Source organism: Chaetodon auriga, chromosome 19, assembly GCF_051107435.1.
Source record: "Chaetodon auriga isolate fChaAug3 chromosome 19, fChaAug3.hap1, whole genome shotgun sequence".
Classification (NCBI taxonomy): Eukaryota; Metazoa; Chordata; class Actinopteri; order Chaetodontiformes; family Chaetodontidae; genus Chaetodon; species Chaetodon auriga.
Window position 1 is genome coordinate 21,354,182 of NC_135092.1, and position 20,172 is coordinate 21,374,353.

Here is a 20,172-nt window from a genome sequence, read left to right on the forward strand (position 1 = left end):
TAATCGCTGAGCTTTACAGGTGGTGGCGGATCAATTTTATTACCTTTGGACTGAGCCAGGCGAGACGTTTAGCTACATGGCTTCATATTTAGCACTCAGACATGAGAGTGGTATCAATGGAACGTTCAGCTCCCAAAATGTTACATTTTTCCTTTTAGAAACGGTCTCTGAAAGGTGAGCTGACCCCATGATGGAGGTGAATTAACAGGAACAGTCAGATAAGAAGATAAATACCGCACAGTGGAGCCAGCAACCAGTTAGCTTAGCATAATGACTGCAAAGGGGGAAACAGCTGGCCTTGCGAACACAGTCTGCCTCCAAACACCTCTGACATTCACTAAATGTTAATATTACACAAGGTTTGTTTTTAAACTTTAGTTTTTGTTCAGATGAAACAGCTTGTGGATTCTCCGTGTTTCCAGTCTGAAACTGGCTGTTTGAAAATTCTGGTGGAGAAACATTGAATCCTTTTATTTACAGTTTTTAACTGTACAATGCAAATTCCCTCAAGAGCAAGGCTAGCTGTTTTCATTCTTGATGCTAAGCTAACTGATTTGTGCATCCAGCTTCATATTAAATGGACATGCATGATAGGAATCTTGTCATTTTTCTGCAGGAAATGAGCATGTTTATTGCCCAAAATGCTAGCTAAGCTAAGGCTGGCTTCAGCTTCATCCCTCCAAAAACAGTGTTCCCCTTACTCTGAATAATCCACAAACCTCACTTGACAAATGATATTTTATTTTTTGGGATACTGATTGCGCACTGTGCAAAGCTGCAAAGCTGCATTTGAAAGAGCTAGATTAAACTCATAACATCTGCAGATTCATACCATCTCAATACAAAGATTCAAAAAGAATTCATAAGTAAATAATGTTAAAGACGAACTGCTTGAAAATGGTAACAGTAATTCGACGAAACATTCGTGCACAAACAGCAAACAGATTGTGAACTAAGAAGATTTTTGGTAATTGGTTTGGTAATTTTTAATGGGGGGTGAGCCAATGGCAGCAGGCCCCTGCCCCCACATCAACACCCCCCAGAGAGTCACAGCAAGCGTTAAGCATACAGATTAACCACAGACAGCACTGTGGATTAATCAATCCACCACTCACAGCACAGTCAGACCACCCCCCCACTATCATTCAGTCACTCAAGGTAACAGTGATGTCAGTCGTCGGTCTAATCCTTAAATTTGTTGCCCATCCACGTGTCTGGTGCATCCCCACCTGAGTATTTTCCAGCATGAGACAGCGTCGCACCTCTGCCGTTGGTCAAGTTGTCTGTGCACATGAAGTCAAAGTGGCTGTGTCGGAACTCGATGGCGAAAGTGCTGAGGAAGAAGAGGAAGGCCATGACCAGCGCCCACTGGCACTGAGCCCCCTGTGTGTGCAAGCTCAGACCACCCAGAGTGAAGTCTGTGTCAGGTGAGTTAAGGATCGCAGTACATGAAAACACGACGAAGCCACCTGCGCTCACAGTCTGCATCCAGTTCAGTCAACAGACATTAATCTGCAGCTGCTCAGACAATCGGTTCATTAAATTGGTGTGTTGTAAATCTGTAGTTTCACAACATGCTTATTTAGGGCAAACACTGACCTCAGTTAGTTCCTGCTTCTGATTGGTTAAAATGTAGAACAACCACTCTTGTTTCCACACTGAATATGAGGCTGGAGCCAGTTATCTTAGCTTAGCATAAAGACTGGAACCAGGAGAAAAGGGCTAGCCTGGCTCTGTCTAAAGGGAACACAATCCACCAATAAAGCTCACGAGTTAACACGTTTTATTTAATCTACACAAAAACTTCAGTGTAAGAACGACAAATTTTGGACAGTGCAAGTTTCTCCTTTTCCAGTCTTTATGCTAAGCTAAGCTAAGCTAACCAGTGTCTGCTGACTTTGAAATGTAAAGTTTGTGGAATTCCCTGCAGAGCTGTAGGCGGAGCAATGCTAACAGTGGGACAAACAAAGCTGAGGTCGTCACTTGGAGCTCTGAAAATAAACAGAACAGGCTCCTATAAATCCACGACCTCCCGCACATCAGACGTTACCTGTGAACTGTGCAGGTGAGTGAAAGGATACAGAGAATCGTGCAGATAGTGATGAACCCAGACATCAGGAAGCGAGCGATCCCAACCTTCCTCCCCTCGTTGTTGATGTTGACCCTCATGGTGATGTAGGACTGCGCCCAGCAGAACAACGTTCCCAGTCCGAACGTCAAGAAGGTGCCCACGTTGTGAGTCACCTCGTCCGTGAAGACCTAAAACACCAGAATCAATCAACGGATTCGCTCTCTACCTGTCGGGTCTCTGCGGCCGAACCTGCAGGTGAGTCCATCTATAAATCTGTCAGCGTTTACCTGGAAGTTTCCTACGAGCGTCATTCCAAAGCAGGCGAAGGAGAACAACACCAGACAGCAAACGTTCAGCCACGCTTTGTCTAATATGGGTTTCAGCTGAAGGTATCTGAGGAAGGCGCTGATGAACCCTGCGATGAAGAAGAACCAAATAAAAATGAACGGCTGGCTTAATTCAACAGCTGCATGGCTCACTGTGTGTTTAACAACGAGGTGACATCCCACGTCCCATGCACCTTGACCTCTGACCCTCTTCCTCATACTTCTGTTGCAGTCTGCAGCGCAAAGTTTGAAGTAATAAGAAAAAGAATGCGATTTGGAGCGAGTGCCAACCGCGGCGCAGAGGATTGTGGGTCAGACGAGCCAGAAAAACACGTTGGCTCACGTACTGCAAATTGCGATCAGATGCAGGAGGACTTCCTGGTATTTCTGGCATACTGCATTTGACACACTGTGTGTTGGGACAGACTAAATCTTCCCCGGCCTGCTAAACATCACGGCAGTGCTGGAATGCAGTTTTGGTCTTTTCGTGGGGTTTGTTGACAATAAGAAAAAAAGTCTTGAATAATCAGTGTCTGCTGGAGGTTCGCTGCTCTTACCCAGAAACGCAGAGATGTTCATGACCTCGGTGAAGATGCAGCTGGCCGCCGGATAGTTACCTGCAATACTGAAGGTGGAAACGTGAAACATTTGCAAATTTTACTAAAATAAAATAAATGGAAAGGCTGCTTTTATTTTGAAAAGGAAATGATAAGTATCTACCTAATGTACGGAGGATAGAAGGAGCCATTTACTCTCCTAAAAACAAGAAACAATGTATTAATCCAAAGATTTCTGAAAGCCATTACTTGCTGGATGTAATGTTGTCTAGTTCTTACCAGTTCTTTGCGCCCAGAGGTACGATCTTCTCATTCTTGACAGCAAGAGAGTATCTATTAAAACACAAGAGGGGACGTATATTATTATCAGAAATATGCTGCAGTGTCACCTGCTTCAGGTGTGAGGATGATGAAAATCACCCTGAAGCCTCCTGTGTAGAAACAAGATGATGCAACGTGTCGTCCTACTCTGTGAAGTTATTTTTGTATCTTTACAGTAAGCTAGTGTCTCTTTGTCTTAGTTTTGTGTCCCTTTGTCGCCAATTTGAAGTATTTTGTAGTTTTTTGCATCCTTGAAGTCATTTTCATGTCTTTGTAACTGTTATAAAGTGCTTTGTGGTCATTTTGTGCCTATAGTTTTTTTTGTCTCTTTGTCATGATTGTTTGTCTCCTTGTTGTCTTTTGTGTCTCTTGGTAGTTGTTTGTGTTCTTGTCATTTTTGTCTCTCTGTCGTACTTTTGTGTCACTTTGTTGTTGCTTTACATTTCTTTGTGGTCCCTTTTTATCACTTTGTAGTAGTTTTGCATGTTTCTGAAGTACTTTAGTCTCTTTACAGTCGTTTTGCATCTCCCTCATGGAAATTACTGCTGCACACTGCAGTACTAAACATTACTGGAGAGCGTCACAGACAGCTTGAGATGTGTTGTCAGAGCCTGTCTTCAGTCAAACTGGTAGTTAGAGGTAGTTCGTCTAATAATTATCGGGACTTACACCAGAAACAGTCCAGCGGCGGTGAAGGCGGAGTTGATGGGAGGCAGAAGAGCCCACAGACTAAACTTCAGCATCTTTTGTCTCCGCTTGTCCGGATGAACGGGGATAATATAATGTGAATGACGTGCCACGTGATCGGTGTGACGGTGAGAAATGGACATTGACTTAAAAAGAGACAGAGACATGTCAGACAAGTCACTTCAGCTGAATCACACGGTATTAGCTGTTCTTTGTTTTTAAGCAGCTGCATCAAAAAGAGACTTGGAGTAAACACAGAAACCGGAAGTGGACGATTTAACACGTCCAGAGCCGAACGGCACAGCCCAGACCAGCTGAATGTGGATGTAAACCTAAAGAGCAGCAAACAGACTGTTCACGTTAGTTTGTAAATAAAATATACCTGTCGGTCTCACCTGTCCGCGCTGTGTTACTCTCACCGGTCCCAACGACTCAGTTCTGGGTGGAGGCTGTAAAAACTGACCACTGATAAACGGCTCAGCCACTTCCGCGTTATTTATAGTGAGTAATTAATGTCTGTTGCCCCCGTACAACATTGACTTCGCTGGAAATTACCGCGTAAGATGGAACGACGACGTCATGGCCTTTTCCCGAAAACAGGCGTGAGCTGAGTAACACTACCGGTTTGTTCGTAGTCCTTCAAAATAAAAGCGTTAACATTTTAACATTAGTACAGTGGTGTAGTAGTACATCATTTGCGTAACAAAAGTAGCAATACTACAGTGTCAAAATACTTTGTTATACTTTGTTGCAAGAAAATCTCCTGCCTCAAAATAGTGTACTCACACGCATACAATGTACCACCACTACAAATAGTAACTAAAGCTGCAAGACAAATGTAGTGGAGTAAAAAGTACAATGTTTACCTTTGAGATGTAGTTGAATAGTAGTACAAAGATGTACTCTGAATTTGTGCTGCCTCTGTGTGCACTGGTGAAAAGTAATTAAGTACATTTACCTCCATCAGTCCCAAAAGCCTCAGGCAGGTTTACTTTGCATTATTTGCTTTTGTAATTAGATTATTTGTAGATGTTTTTGGTAATTTACACCAGTGAAGTACAATATCAACTGGACCCATCACTGAAAAGCGGTCTTGTGGTCCTGACCAGTGCCAAAATCCAGATCTTATCTGAGACACAGAACCAGCACTGTGCTGCAGATCAGGTGGTTTCTGGGTGTCTCCGGGAAACGGTTCAACAGCAAACGTCCTGAGGCTCCCAAACAGCCTGATGTCCCCACGATAAACCCAGTAGAGGAACGCTTATCTGAACACTGACAGGACACTTCAGTTTACTCTGCTGCTAACACAGAGGCGCTCAGTGTGTTCATTTTAAACCAATTGAATCCTTTAATTTATATTTTATAATGTGTTATTTAATGTGTAATTTTAATACAGGGATACGTGCTGTACCATCTATGACATGAAGACTACAGGTGGTACATCATATGTAGCTTCTTATGGCAATAATGACAAAAAAAAAAAGAAGTTATCGTACGTTACCTATAATAATGTCTAATACTCTGGTGCCATCATCAGGTCAAAAGTTGAATTTGTCTGCTGTTTTGGTTTTCTGAAAAACTGATTACTTTCCCATCAGCCTCAGCTGAGCTTTGAGTTAACTGCTAATTAGCAGTTGCTAGCATGCTAACACGCTAAACTAAGATGCGCAGAATGCCGGGTACACGTTAGCATGTTAGCATGCTAACATTAGCATTTAGCTGAAGCGTTGCTGTGCCAGAGTTCGGTCAATGTCTATATTTAATCTTTATTATTTTTAGAACAACAACACCATTAAATACAGGCTCCTCCTGGATGAGTGGAAGAGGCTCTGAAACAGCAGTTAAACCTTCATGGACGATATAAATTACAGATAATTTCACTGAACAGATGTGTCCTTGTATCTGTGTACTGTGCTTATCTTCTGCGCTGCAGAGTCCACCTGAACCATGTTTGACCATCAAATCTCACTCACAATCTTTTATTTCATGAATTTCAAAGAAAAGCAGCTGAATTCATATTGTAAATAAATACTATTTATTGAAAATATTGCATGTAGTCAATCTAAAACAAAGACTTGTTTTCCTTTATTAACAACATAAACTGAGGTCGACCACTCAGACGACAGCCCTCATCGTAGGTGGAATGAAAAAGTCTCCTTCCAGTTTCCTTCTGAGGTCTGATTAATTAGCACATAATTAACCTCAAATGCCTTTAAAGACGACCATTAGCGTTTGTTTGAGCATGCATACTTTAAAATTCCATAAAAGCACAGTCTCTTTTTAAAAGTCATTGCACTCTGCTGAGCTCCATGATTACACTTAAAAAAAAAGAATAAAACAAATAAAATGAAATGAAACAACATTAAACGTCCTCGACGAAAGGAACTGCATTGCTGTGCATCGACATTTCCAACACACTGACAATGTCTTGGTCCAACGTGTTGTGTGCAGTGACACCAGTGGTGAAAGTAAGCCAAAAAAAGCAGAAAGAGGGTTTAAAACATTAAAGTACTCCATTAATTTAGCTTGAAATGCCTGTGAGGGAGTTTTAAGTTTGATGTCTGATCTGAGGGCCTGTTTTTAAAAGAATCTGTATTCTGTTTATCGCCTCGTTTGCAGGTCTACTGCAAAACGCATGCAGGCGATGATGCTTATATGGTTACAAATAAAGCCTGATTTTGTACTTCTAGGTTAGATTTCTACATATTTATGGATTCTAGTGTATCTGAGCTTTGTTGCAGTGCACAAATATTGAAGATCTAAAGATGAACAAGCTAATATTTCTAACATGATTGTTGTTTGCATGATCGCGCAGTCGTGAGGCAAAAGCATGCTGCTAGTAATACCTAATTCATTGACACTGGCTTAATTCTTCATGGTGACTACATTTAATTTGATCATCTCAAGTAGACAGAAATGCCCTGAAAATTCCTGAATCTCCCGTTTCCTATTTTTGTTTTCATTAATAACGCTCCATTGATTAAGTTCTTTTGTGTTTAATTCTGTGCCTTCCTTATGAGATTTTCAATACGATCGCTGCATATTCATTAAATCCTCACACATCTGAGTGAGTAAAGATCTGAATCGAGCCCTTTATTTGTCGTGTGCTTTTGTTTGCACGGGGCTCAGAATTTACAAGCCTGATTCCAAAAAGTTTGGACGCTGTATAAAACGTAATAAAACAGAATCAGTCATTTTCAATCAAACTGTCAACCTTCATCCAGTCATGTGTTCACAAAGTGGTGAACCTCGCTCCATCCTCGCTGTGAGCGACTGAGCCTTTCCAGGATGCCCCTTTCATACCCAGTCATGATCCTCTCACCTGTTACCAATGAGCCCGTTTACCTGTGGAATGTTCCAAACAGGTGTTTTTGGAGCGTGCTGCTGCATCACTTTCAGGACATCACATTCTGTTTTGATTATGTTTCACACAGCGTCTCTGCTCGTTTGGAATCAGGTTGAACTTTCACCACTGAGTGCGACTGTTAGCATGGCTTATGTTCGCGTTGCGTCAGAAAACATGAATGGCACATAGAAGAATTTTTTAGGATTTTCATACATCTCAGAATTCTTCGTCATTTGCAGCTCGACCTCTGACCGGTCACTCTCCCCCGTCCCCCGCTCTCAGACCCGGAGGAGTTCGGAGTTTGGGATTTTTCTGCCCGTTCAGACTCCGAGTTTGTTGGCTTGCGTCAGCACCACCTTCAGCACGGGCATGAACGCTGACGTCTCGCTGAAGTTGCTGCTGCTGACGATGTGGGTGTGGATGTTCAGGCCCTCCGTGTAGGATCTGGACTCTATACTCCGCGCTATGTTATGAAGTCCTCCTACGATGGCGGGAGAGAGCTGAAGAGACGACCAGCAGAGAGAGACGTTAGAGACGTCCTTTGTGAAGATTCTCAAACGCAGTTATTATCAGTCTGATCTGTCTGAATTCATTTGGCCTCATGCAAGAACATTTTGATGTTCTAATCTCACCCTAAATCTACATTTGCTCTTAGAAGCTTTCAAAGGCGGATTCACCAAACCCTCTTCAGCCAGGCGGACATTTACGGGTTAAGGTCATAGCAGAAGTGCAGGACACTCACCGTCTGCTCTCTGAGTTTGTCATAAAGCGCCTCCAGACGTTTGTTGGCATCGTCGAGCTTCCTCTTAGTTTGCTGTGAGAAGACAAAACAGAGTGCGATTAAAAGTCAGTTGACGTCTTTGTTGAGATCATCTGAACTGTCATCTCCATCGGGAACACTCACAGGGTCGGTCGCTACAGCCAAGCACTTCTGGATGAGCCCCTCAAAGGTGGTCTTCAGGACCAGGTGCTCGTCGGGGATCGGCTTCTTCATGATCTTCTCAGCAGGGATGGACTGCAGAGGCTGGAAGGGTTAAACAGGGTCAGAGGCGTTCCAGTCTGATGAGTGTTTTTCATGTGTTCATCATTGTATTATGAATCTGCAGAAAACTGAGTACCTGTATCACATCTCCAGTCGGGGCTCCTGGTGCCCCCTCCATACTGGTCTTGGGCATCGCAGGGTTCATGGCTGGAGGGGAGAACTGCTGCTGGTGCATGCCTGAGTAGGGGACCTGGGCACCGTGCGGGCCCTGGACCGTGGCCTGAGGGGCCCCAGAGGACACCGGCTGGGCCTGAGGGTCGCCGCCCAGAGGGGCCATGATGGGAGCAGTGATGGGGGCCGGAGGGGTGAAGTTCCCCCGAACCGACTGAATGACGAGAAACACATTGAGAACATGAAGAACGGTTCTAGATGTGATGTGACACGGTGTGTCGGGTCTCTGCTGACAGACTCACCTTCTTCTTTGGTGGTCTGTTCAGGGCCGGTGGGTCGTTCCAGCCATTCTGAGGCCCTACACGACAAACACGCTAATGAGGTTTTTATTTTTTAAAGTGTGTCAGAAAATTATTTCACAGCTTTGATCACAAACTTTTGCAGAAAACAGGATTATTAATGAAATGAAACACGTTTGCTAACGAGGATATAATCTGTCTCTGCTGCTTCCTGCAGTGTCTAATTCTAATCAATACACTAATCAATGTAAAGATCCATTGTAAACACACTGATCTTTTTTAGATTTAAATGGTGCCTTCATCATATTGAAGAAAGAACAGGTAAAAATCTTAATTCAAAGGATAATAATTTGATCTTCCTACTCTGATTTTAAATGATGAATTAAATATGTTTATTTAATTTAGATAAATTATTTTAAAAAGGCTTCTATAAATGAAATCAGAATATGTTTGTGTGAATGAAATTAAACGCTGTAAAAAGTCTGTAGTTATCAAAGTGCTGCCGGTGATCTTTAATTCAGTAAAAAACAGCTGATGTTTGTGTAATTATGTCAACGCCGCCATGAACTGACCGACACTACAAGCTGTTACTGCAGGAAATCGGCTGGTTAAAGGTTAAAAAGAGGCCACGCTTGTGTTTTAACGCTGAGTGAGTTTGTGAGGAGGAGGATGACGGCGATGAAGATCAGAGCCATGCAGACCTGTTCTCTGAGAGGAGGGAGGCAGGCCGGGGTCGAGCCGTGTACCTGAGACTCCGCTCGGCGGAGGAGGAGGAGGCATGTACGACACAGGAGATCCCGGACCGCCATGCTGGAAAGACGCTCCGGAGGACGAAGGAGCGGAAAAGGAGGAGGAGGACGGAAAGAAAGGAGGATGGGAGGGAGGAGAGGAGGACAGGCACTGGCTGCTGGGAGGCTGTCCGGGATAGACCGGAGGCGCTGGCTGAGTGTACTGAGAGAGAAAACCAGGAGGCTCTGCAGGAGGAGGAGCTGCAGGGGAGTACTGAAGAGGCTGATAGATAGACACCCCCCCACCTCCAGGCGGGTAGTGGCTGACCTGGGGGTAGGCTGGGGGTCACACAGGACACAACAGGCGCTGTTAGTGAAACACTGGTGCATGTTATACCGACAGCATCATGCAGCTGGACGGAGTGCTGATGAACAGATGAACCGACATGCTTCACGCTCAGGTTACAACAGACTCAACGGGAAAAACATTCAACATGTCACTCATCTTCTGTTAACGAGCACAGCGGCGAGGAGGAGGAGGAGGAAGAGGAAGAGTCAAACATGTCCACGAGGAGATGTTTGACAGGGTTTTAAAGGGGAGAGAAGAGAAGCTGGAGGTCCAGCTGCTGAGGAGACCTCACCTCCTATAAATGATGTTTTAGCATGAGTCACACTAAGAGTGAGTGAAACAAAGCGACCATGCAGTCATTACCCGCTCGTCTCTGGAACACCATGATAAAAAAAAGCCTCTTTTCTTTAGTTCCAGGCTCAGAGCGAGTAAACCAACCTGCAGATCTAAGAGCGACCTAAACCAGGTTCAAGAGTGTTCGCTTCATCTTTAGGAGACGAGGCTGCTTCATGACTTTTTCTTTCTCCGGTCAGTACTGTTAAAGCAGAGCGAGCCCTTCAGGTCGAACACTTACGCTGGTACTGGTGGGACATCATATACGCGGGGGTGGAGGAGTTCGGGGGCGCGGCGGCTGAGCCGGCGGGGGGCATCCCGTACATGGGGTTTGAAGGCTCCACCTGCAAAGACGCACAGAGAAACCTGACGCCATGTTTGAACTCAGAACACAGAGAACTGACCTCTGATGACCAACTGTGAGCTACAGCAGAGGGTGAAGCCAGCAGAGACGCTCCACCCTGATCCAAGTCGGGGTGGATAAAATATTTTTTTATAAGCATCTCCATCCAGATACTGAAGGTCCTCCTTCAAAATTATTCAGCTTCTAACATTCAATTATTGATGTGACAGGAATGAAAGATTATCTGTGATGGATCAGCTGTCGTTTTACGAGATGACTCACTCCTTTTTTTGGGAACTACAAAAACACTCGCGGTGTGGAGGTTCCTCCCATCACAGATGATCTTTGACAGACACACCAGTCCCATGTTGTCGTTTCATTAGTTCAATTAGTGACAGCTGATATGATCCTATTTTTCTTTTGGATCAGCTTAGAGCATCTCTAGAAGGCTTTTTCCCCGTGTGATGTAAAAAAAAAAAACAGAGGGCAGGATGGTCTCAGATCTGCTCTTCTGTGAAATGAAGCTGTCTTTGCTAACGAGGAACAGCATGCGTGTCAGGAGACGTGCAGCTCGTTTAGACGAGCAGACTGAGTGAAAGAGTGAGACCTGCAAAGGAGCGACTGAGAGGAGGCAGTGAATGCATCACAGGAAGCTGTGAGGAGACGCAGGTTACCACAAACACACCACAGCAGCCAAACACAGTCTGGGATATCAGCTATTGATCGGATCAGTGAAAACAGCTCATTCACAATCATTAAGGTGGAGTCTGCGTGCAAGAACATCTGCAAACATCTGCAAAGGTGTGTGAGTGTGTGGAGGTCAGGTGGGCGGTCAGGGTACCTGCTGGTCTGAAGCGCTGCCTACTTGGAGAGGAGGAGGGACATTGGGGAGGGCTGTGGGAGTTTGGTTACTCCAGGAGGTGACAGTGGAGGCAGCCCTCACCTGAAGCACAGAGACACACGGCACATACTGATGATGGCTGCAGCGAGGTGAGGCGGGGGGGGGGGGACACTAAACAACACCACAACGCACTGGACCAGAGTTCAAGGGTTCAAGTTACAGAAACAGCCAGAACACACACTGGTGGTGTACAGCCCCTCCCCATCAACGTTTCACAGCGTTTAGAACAGAAATCCAACCAATGAAATGACGGCAACACAACAGCAATGAGCGCTCCACCAGTTAGTGCGACATGAGGATGGGGTCTGATAGCTTTTTAGAAATCCAATCTGTATTATCTCTATCACATGTTTTCCACTGAGAGAAGAAGAAAGGTTTGAGGTTTGTTAGCGAGCATTTTGCCATCGGACCCCATCTCCCGTATGTTGTCAGATTATAGAGGAAGAACAGGAAAAGACCAGTCTGCCCTCAGATTTAATGAAACCTAAATCTGAGTGAATCCTGATGTCTGACACTGAAAGCAGAGTAAATCTCAGATCCTGGTGTGAACTCTTGTGTGATACAGTGCAAACTCAGAGGAACATACTGGCTGGTAATACTGCGGCTGTGCAGGGGCGGAGGCGGCGGGCGTGGGCATGGGGACTGGAGCGGCTGCGGGGGGCTGAGGCACCATGGCGGGCTGGATCGGGGCGAAGGGGTGCCGGGGCAGAGCCTGGGTCTGGGCGGGCAGCTGAGGCTGAGCTCTGTGGGTCTGCACCGGAGCCGCCGCCTGCTGCCCCAGAGCCCGACTGAGACGGTCACGAAGCTGCTGTACGGCAACCTGCGTGGTCCAAACGGGAAAGGTGAATTTAGGTTAGTCTCTACGTTAAGTGAACTGAGTCGATGCGCCTGCTCTCTGCACCTTCATGACCACGAGCAGCAGGGTTCAGCGAGAATAATCGGACATTTCCAACTCATTCAGAACTTCATTAACACCTTTGAAACACACGCTGTACATCTGTGTGTGTGTGTGTGTGTGTGTGTGTGTGTGTGTGTATGAATAAAACAACTACAGCCTGTTCAGACATTGTTGTCACTAATAACTGATGAAGAACTAAACACGCTAGCTTAGCAAAGGCTTCATGGACAGTTGGTGCAGCTCAGCCTGCTGTGTCACACACCTGGTTGGTGTTGTCCGGCAGGTAGGTGATGGCAGTGGACAGACTGCCCTGCGAGGCCAGCAGGTTGGCGTACTGGCTCATCTTCTCAGCCAGCAGGATGCCGATAGCGGCGGGACCAGAGCGCTGGGTCTGCTCGACCGCACGCCGCAGCACCACCACCTTCTCCACCAGGTCCTGAGTGGTGGAAACACAGAGCGTTAGCAGGACTGAACGCATCAGATGGGCTCTGAGGGTAAAGGGAAATCATTCAGCTGCAGGTTTAAGAGAGCTCACCTGCAGAGACAGTGGACAGGCTCCGTCCTGCGCTCTGGTCCAGCAAGACACGAGTTTCTCCACGTTTCCAGCACAGATGTAACACAGGCAGGCCTGGGCTTGCAGCTCCGTGTCCTCTGCTGCCTCCAGTCTGGCCCCGAGGAGGTCTGACGAACAGAGACGTCCAGTTAGAGAGCACAATTCAAAGTACTGCAGTGGAGTGTGTCCATCAGTGACTACGTTAGGAGTTTCAGTGATATCGGTTTAATAATCCCGTTGACTTAATGCTGCCCGTGCTGATGTGTTTCAAACAGGCTAAACTGACCGCAGAGGGAAGAGAACTCCTCCGGCTGAGCGTAGGTCATGACGGCCGCCAGAGCCTCCCTCCAGTTCTGCAGGTCGCAGGTCTTCAGGATGTCGTGCCAGTCCTTCATCACCACGGCGCTGATCAGCTGCAGGAGCAGAACACAGATTATCACCGATGACGAGCTGAGCTCACGAACGCGCAGTGGAAACCCTCCCTGTCGTTACCTTGGATATCTTGCTGTGTGTTTTGGTGAAATACTTCTTCTGGGTTTTCGCTAAGAGCTCAGCCCCTCCGGCGATGGCCAGGATGATGCTGTCTGCCATTCGGTTGTCATGGAGACAGAGCTCCACAGCTCCCTCGAAGTCTCCGGTGAGCAGGGCCTGCGTGATCAACCCGTCCACATCTGGAACGAAACCGGCGTTATTTTACGAACACGACAGCCGCGCTCAGTTCTTTCTCTTCACATCATGAGACGTTCAAAGACTTGTTACCTTGACTGATGCTGAGGCTGACTCCTCCTGAGGGAGCCGGAGCCTCGGCGGGCTCCTGAGGAGGAGCTGAGGTCTCAGCGGGGCTGGGCTGCTCCTCCACCGGCGCCGTCGTCTCCTGAAACACCAAATAAACATCCCATCATGTCCATGTCCACCATCTGGTCTCTAACTGTGCTGAGCTGGATTTCATTGATCTTTAATAACCGTTTTGATCCTCAGCTCCTGCTTTTAATCGTCATCTCATTAGAACTCTAACGCTGAACAGTTGTTGTGTTTGTTCAGTGAATCAAATGAAATCAAGACATCTGAGCTCAAGTGAACCATGAATTCACAGGACTGACACACGCTCTCGTTAACAGAGGTCGCTGTGGACGGACCCAGTGTGAACATGCCCACACAGTCCTGAGAAAAGCTCTAATCAAGCAGAATAATTAAAATCACCTGTGTGTGTTCACTGTGACGTGCAGTGCATCACAGTGCAAGCCAACTGAGCCAGAAGACAGAATGTATGAAAATATGCTGAGATGAAGATACCTCCTCCAAGGGGATCTCCTCCTCCTCCTCTGCGTCCTCCTCTGGGAGATCTGGGTCCACTTGTTCTTCTGGTTCGTCCTCTGGATCAGCTGCTGGCTCCTCGGTCTCTGGGTCTGGAGTGGGGTCCGGTTCCGGAGTGGCTTCCGGCTGAAGGTTCGCTGCAGCGATCATGTCGAACGCTGCCTCGGGAGTGTCGACAGGAGGCACGAGGCTGAGGTCCGGTAGAGGCTGGAGGCTGGCTGGAGCAGGCGCCTCCACCTAAATATGGAGGAAGACATATTTTCACATATTTTCACACATAATTTCTAGTCTTGTCCAAAATTAAATAACTTTTGGAAGGAAGGGTGTGACTGAGGTAAAACTCAAGCTACAAAGAGGAATCAGCAAATGAGTAGTTTCCCCTGTTTCCAGTCTTTATGCTACGCTAAGCTAACCATCTCCTGCCTGTAGTTTAATATCTAACAGACCATAAGAGTCCCTGCAATAAGCAAGCTTACCTGCGGAGCGTCAGCAGGCTTCTCCTCTAGTGCCGAAGAAATCTGACAACAAAAAGCTCACAGTTATCACAAGATGTGCTGAAAGGTACACGAGACAGGAAGTGCTCTGAGCAGGTGTCATATGGGGCCTACAGGAGCCGAGAACACGCAGCTCACCTTCAAGGCGATCTCCTCTTTGTTGTAGCCCAGAAGCTCCATGTACTTGCTGCGGACGTCACTTTCAAAATTAGCCTGAAATCACGAAACAGTCACACACACAACTTCAGGAATGACAGCGTATTTACTGAAAGTATAATAACAGATTATTCAGATTTTCTAGATTCAGATTCTTCCTGAATTTCCCACCTTGAGGAAAGACCAGACGGTCTTTTCAAACTTGTTTTCAGATGCATCGATCTTCTCCTGGCAGAAACCCACAAAGCTGCCTGCGCTCAGAGTGGCCTGCAGCTGATCGGAGCGCTTCAAAAAGGCCGTTTCTGTGACAACCTGGCTGATATGTACGATGGGAGCGGCGGGCTGCTGAGGCTGCTGAGGGTTCGGCTTGGTGTTCTCCAGAGAAACCAGCTTCCCACCGAACTACGGGGCCAACAAAAGAACGTCAAGCGTTTGGGACGGTAGAACAAAGACGCTCTAACCTCGACGTCATGAAGAGCAAAGACTCACAGCAAACGATGCTCCGACGGGTCTGCGGATCCACTTGGGGGGCTTCTTCAGGGGGGTGACTGTCGCTGGAGGGGCAGCGGTCTGAGGCAGCTGCAGAGGGGGCAAAGTCTGCCCTGTTCCGAAAGGATCCATGTTCCCAAACGAGTTGCTGATCTGCAACAGACACAAAGACACGATGCTTCAGACATCACAGAGGTCGTGTTTATGAGCAGCGGATGTCAACAAAGCAACACATTCCCGCTTCTGTTGCAGTTAGAAGTTAAAATTTTAGTACTTCCTTATAACGGGAACACGTGAGGTCAGCTGGTGCAGCATCTCCAACACGCTGTTAATCAATATTAAGCCTTAAATGCAGGCAGCGGGTTATTTTCACACAGCGTTTCCAAAAATAAATCTCCTGGTCTCCTCGTGGTACCTTACATCGATCAAGGCTGCCTCTTACCTATAAGCTGTCCTCACAGCAGACACGCGTCTTTGTGGAAGCAATGAGCTTCTCAGCTCCAGGACAGCAAACACTGATTCATTTGCAGCTTTTAATTGAGCACACAGACGAACATCTTCCGTTTGGAAGACTCGTGTTTTGTCTCAGGAGATTTAGTCTCACCTGGTCAGCGTGTCTCTGGCTCTGCGCCTGGCTGCTGCCTCCCATGATGGAGTAGATGTCGATGTGTCCGTCGAAGCCGGCGGCCGACAGCACCGCCGGGTTCCTGGGGCACCACTGGATGTCAAAGCACCAGTGGCTGCTGGTGGGCAGCTCGTACAGCACCTGCAGGTTCAAGCAGATCGTTCAGCAGCAGCAGAACAGGTTTCCTTTCTCTGGTTGTGTAAACATCCAGCCTGTAACAGTGACCTGTAACCTGATGTCTACAGTAAACGTTTACCTCTCCTGTGTTTGGATTCCAGCACAGGATCCTGCTGTCTTTGCCGCAGCTCAGGAGCAGCTCGGGATCCGCCAAGCTCCAGGCGATGGCCAGGACCCCCCTGTCCACAAATACAGCAGCTATGTCTTAAAAAGCCACATGAACTTTCATGGAATGAGGAGAGAAATATTCTAGATTTCTTTTACTGTCAACAAATCCAATTAAAAGACCAAAAATGACAAAGTGTTAGTCTGACTCTGAACTATTCTGGCTTCAAGACCATTATTTCCTACTGAAGATGTAAAACTGGACACGTGGTCTGTGCTTGGTGTGTTTACCGTGTGTGATTCTCAAAAATCTTGAGAGGAGAGGTAGCAAAACGCAAGTCCCACATCTGGATGACCGGCATCCTGTCGTCCTCTGAGGCCAAGACCAGCTGAGTGGCCACTTCAGGGTTCCAAGCCAGCCCAGAGCAATGCATCTAAACACAGAGTCACGCACACGTCAGGACACAGTTTAAGCAGCAGACAGCACAAATCCAACAGGACAACAAGTGTAAGACTCCGTCTGAGCGCAGGAGAAGCAGCGTACTCTGTTGCTGTGGTCGCTGACTTTAATGATGAGGTCATTCTTGCGGAGGTCCCACACTGAGGCTCGGCCACTCGGGCTGGCTGAGGCCAGGATGTGTTGGACCTGTTTGTTCCACGACACACAGCTGATGTCCTCCAGAGGCTTTAAGACAAAAACACAAGCTCTTATATTCATTATACGTCCGTTAAAGTCATCCAAACTTAAAAACATCATTTACATGCATGAGATGATGCAGCTGATGTCCAAAAACATCATCTGACAGCACAAACACAGACAGATGCACACTCAGCATCAGACCGTTTTGACAGCAAGGACACAATAATTCACAGAAAATAAATGTAAAATGTAGTTAATACCTGGGTTTTCGCTCCTGGTGTCATCGGAGAGCCGAAGTTATTCATGTCCCAGATGTAGATTTCAGACTCATTCCCACCTGATGCAACGAGGTTTGTCTGCAGCAAAGAACACAAGACGCACAACGAGTCACTGCAGTTGGTTTGAACCCGAGTGCGTGAGTTCAGTTTAAAGTCCCTGCAGAGAAATGGATCATACCTGGAACGGGTTGACGTCGAGAGCTCTCACCGGCCCCGTGTGCCTGTCGCTCTCAGCTATGATCACGTCGCTCTCTCCGGCCATGATCTTCGCAGGGTCGTACAGGATGACGTTGCCGTTCTCGCCTCCTGCGATCAGAACCCCTGATGGGTGAGCATCGCTGTCCATCCCATACGGACCCCAGACCAGTTGGTGATATCTGTAGAGAGAGAGGAGAGCAAAACGTGAGTGATGAACAGCAGCACTGGAAAGAAAAAGGTCAAAGCATGAGTGCAGTCAGCAGCTTTGGTACCTGTGAGAGGAGGAGAGGCTGCCACACGACTTCATGTCCAGAGACGGCTCCGTCAGGTCCAGCTCGAAAAACTCCAGGGAGGCGTTGGTGCTGAAGGAGGCATCCAGCTGCTGGGCTGATGTTCCTGCAGAGAGAGATCACAGGGACCTTTGGTGTAGCTGTGTCACATAACACATGATGCTGCTGCACTGCACAGGCTCATATTCATCAAATGACTGAAAAGTGCACTTAAGAATGCTCCAAAGTGCCGACGAAGGAGTAAAAAAGTCTTTTCAGAAAACATTCAACATACATTTATACTTTATAATGCTGGAAATTACGCAGCAGAATTTTCATGTTCTCCTGTGATGTGCCACCGGATCAAAATGGTGAAGAAGTGAGATGCACGCTGTGTGCCTCAGATCAGTGTAAGTGGCTGTATGCACGGCTGGAGGACTTGATAGAAATGATATGCTGTTGTAGCAGCTGCAGCAGGCCTGTGCATGCATATGTATGAGCTGCATGCTCATACCTGTTGCAAGGTAGATGGGGTGGTGCTGTGCGGGACTCCAGCTCTGGATGGCTGTGCGGTTGATCTCTTTAAGTTTCATCCTGGAAAAATAAGCGCAGAGTGGTTACAGCAGATTATTTTGGTTTCTCTCCACGTGGCTTCAGCAGGAATCACCGCAGACAACAGAGCACACACATGTTTGATGGATTTAGTTCTGACAGTGTGGATTAAAAACAGCTTATGTTGCTGGGCTTGAAGTTATGTTTCTGTGTTCAAGGATAGATTCACTTAAGTCTGTCTCAACACAATACCTGCATGTCCACATGTACACTGACGAAGTTCAAACAGAGATCCTTTATTAATGTTATTCCAGTGTACAAAATGCATGTATTCAGTATGAAATCCTCTTTGTGTTTCCTTCCTGAGCCACAGTGGCGGGAAAGAGAAATGCTGCACTAGAGGGAATAAGTAATTTTGAAATATAACACTTTATTTCTCAACAAGGCATTTTAAGACAGAACGAGGACATTTTCTCCTCCATCACTTACACTTTAATCACAGAACGAGTGGATCTGTCACCACCAGTATGGAACACTTACAGTAACTGACGACTCTTCATACATATGTGCATGTGCACTGAGTTGACAGTTTATTAGGTACACCTTGCTAAAAGTAATGCGGCCTAACAGTCCTGCAACAAATCCTCCCGTCATGAAGGGTATGACGTCCAGCTCTTTTGTCTTCTGTTCAGAGAGGTGTTCGTGCTGCTGTTGAGCTGCACTGTCTTATACTATTATTTAGTCCACACCATTCATATGAATGAAGGCAGACTGAATAACAGAAACACCTCTCTGGACAAGGCAGAACAGTTCACCAGCACCACAAACTGCAGCTGCAACTAAATATACCTCAGTAAAACAGTTTTATAAAACCCTCCTGCACAATTGCTCTATTAGACTGCATTAGGTGCACCTAATAAACTGGTAACTGAGTCTAAGTGTTATGTTCATTGTGAACTTATCCTTTAAATCTAAGACGAGCACAACTAGTCAAGACATGAGGTAACGGTGTTATGAGTTAAAACCAAGCAAGTCAGGTTTTGCATCCACTTCTGCATCGTGCTTTTCACCGTTGTTTCCATAAATCCACTAGTGACAGAGTTACAGACAAAGGCCTACTTTGACTGACGTGAATTACCACATGGACACTGCGCTGAGGAGCTGTACTGGAGCTGTGACATGAAGAAACTGGTCTCAAGAAACCGAGGAACCAGTCGGCGTAACTTACTTCTCCCATTCAAGTGTTAACATTAGCAAAACAAAAAGTACAGTCCAAGCTAGCTTAGCAGCAAGCTAACAGCTGACTGTCCAGTTAAAAGCCACACGGCAGCGCCGATAAGGAGCCTCAGCAGTAAGAAGAAGAAGTCAAACAGCAGAAGACGGACTGTCACTTCTTGTACTGGGACACAGTACAGCATGTCCTCAAGCTCCAAGGGGACATTTTGTAGCCTGCTAGCTGCTCGTGCAGGCAAAATCTAAGAGTGTGAATACAGTAACACAGTGATAGAAACCCACACACATCTCACTACTTCACCAAAGCGGCTTACCTTCCTTTCTTTGCTCCTTCTCACATGAACGCAAACATACAATTTGTGACAAACACAAACGGCCTGCACCCGCCCGAGTTCCCCTTTCGGTTTTGCTTGAGAAATAACGGTTGTAAAAACAGAAGAACAGGCTACCGGTTCCCGGCTACGGACTCCAGACTGATTTCCACGTCCCCACTGGTCTCCATCAACGTGGCACTAAGCAACAATCTCCTCCTACCACGAAGAAGAACAACAGCTTCCGGTGGACGTCAACGCTGCTACTCCTGCTAGCATGCTAATGAGCAGGAAAGCTAACCATAACAGCGGTACATTTTCATAGTAAATCTACTTGCAAACCTTAAACTGTCAAGAGAAGATTTTACATGAAGAAGTATTCAGTATAGTAGTCAGTGTGGTCTGGTAAAGTATTTCATTCTTCAGTGCAAATATTCTAGATCACTCTCCTTTAATTTTCATCATT

At 46.5% G+C, this 20,172-nt stretch overlaps 2 protein-coding genes across 5 annotated transcripts; both read right to left on the bottom strand.

Annotated features, from left to right (window-relative positions):
• Window positions 1-720: 720 nt before the first annotated feature.
• tmem150c (transmembrane protein 150C) lies at window positions 721-4,575 on the bottom strand. Of its 2 annotated transcripts, none has more exons than XM_076757385.1 (8): window positions 4,358-4,575; window positions 3,945-4,108; window positions 3,234-3,287; window positions 3,118-3,153; window positions 2,955-3,022; window positions 2,359-2,486; window positions 2,082-2,259; window positions 721-1,418 (listed from the first exon to the last, which is right to left on the bottom strand). In XM_076757385.1, exons 2-8 carry the CDS (start codon window positions 4,103-4,105, stop codon window positions 1,183-1,185), a joined length of 861 nt encoding a protein of 286 aa, XP_076613500.1. In that variant the 5' UTR covers window positions 4,106-4,108; window positions 4,358-4,575; the 3' UTR covers window positions 721-1,182. The 2 variants fall into 2 exon arrangements, with proteins under 2 accessions (XP_076613500.1, XP_076613499.1); XM_076757384.1 differs by having other exon boundaries at window positions 4,345-4,564.
• A 1,399-nt stretch (window positions 4,576-5,974) lies between these two features.
• On the bottom strand, window positions 5,975-19,889 carry sec31a (SEC31 homolog A, COPII coat complex component). 3 transcript variants are annotated; one of them, XM_076758118.1, is made up of 28 exons: window positions 19,710-19,889; window positions 18,125-18,204; window positions 17,614-17,737; window positions 17,322-17,520; window positions 17,126-17,221; window positions 16,770-16,910; window positions 16,517-16,659; window positions 16,200-16,299; window positions 15,923-16,084; window positions 15,319-15,471; window positions 15,001-15,231; window positions 14,812-14,886; window positions 14,656-14,697; window positions 14,159-14,416; window positions 13,625-13,739; window positions 13,358-13,536; window positions 13,152-13,278; window positions 12,848-12,993; window positions 12,575-12,748; window positions 12,001-12,234; window positions 11,355-11,456; window positions 10,412-10,514; window positions 9,507-9,827; window positions 8,764-8,819; window positions 8,427-8,675; window positions 8,213-8,332; window positions 8,051-8,122; window positions 5,975-7,808 (listed from the first exon to the last, which is right to left on the bottom strand). In XM_076758118.1, the coding sequence occupies exons 2-28, from the start codon at window positions 18,201-18,203 to the stop codon at window positions 7,629-7,631; spliced, it is 3,981 nt and encodes a 1,326-aa protein (XP_076614233.1). In that variant the 5' UTR covers window position 18,204; window positions 19,710-19,889; the 3' UTR covers window positions 5,975-7,628. The 3 variants fall into 3 exon arrangements, with proteins under 3 accessions (XP_076614233.1, XP_076614234.1, XP_076614235.1); XM_076758119.1 differs by lacking the exon at window positions 11,355-11,456; XM_076758120.1 differs by lacking the exon at window positions 9,507-9,827.
• Window positions 19,890-20,172: the final 283 nt, after the last annotated feature.

Coding starts and splice junctions, on each gene's coding strand:
- sec31a (XM_076758118.1), bottom strand. CDS start 18,203: ATGAAACTTAAAGAGATCAACCGCACAGCCATCCAGAGCTGGAGTCCC. Junction 17,738..18,124: donor CCCCATCTACCTTGCAACAG/GTATGAGCATGC, acceptor CTCTCTCTGCAG/GAACATCAGCCCAGCAGCTG. Junction 12,994..13,151: donor GGAGTTCTCTTCCCTCTGCG/GTCAGTTTAGCC, acceptor TCTGTTCGTCAG/ACCTCCTCGGGGCCAGACTG.
- tmem150c (XM_076757385.1), bottom strand. CDS start 4,105: ATGTCCATTTCTCACCGTCACACCGATCACGTGGCACGTCATTCACAT. Junction 3,154..3,233: donor CCTCTGGGCGCAAAGAACTG/GTAAGAACTAGA, acceptor TCTTGTTTTTAG/GAGAGTAAATGGCTCCTTCT. Junction 1,419..2,081: donor CACTATCTGCACGATTCTCT/GTATCCTTTCAC, acceptor CACCTGACACAG/ACTTCACTCTGGGTGGTCTG.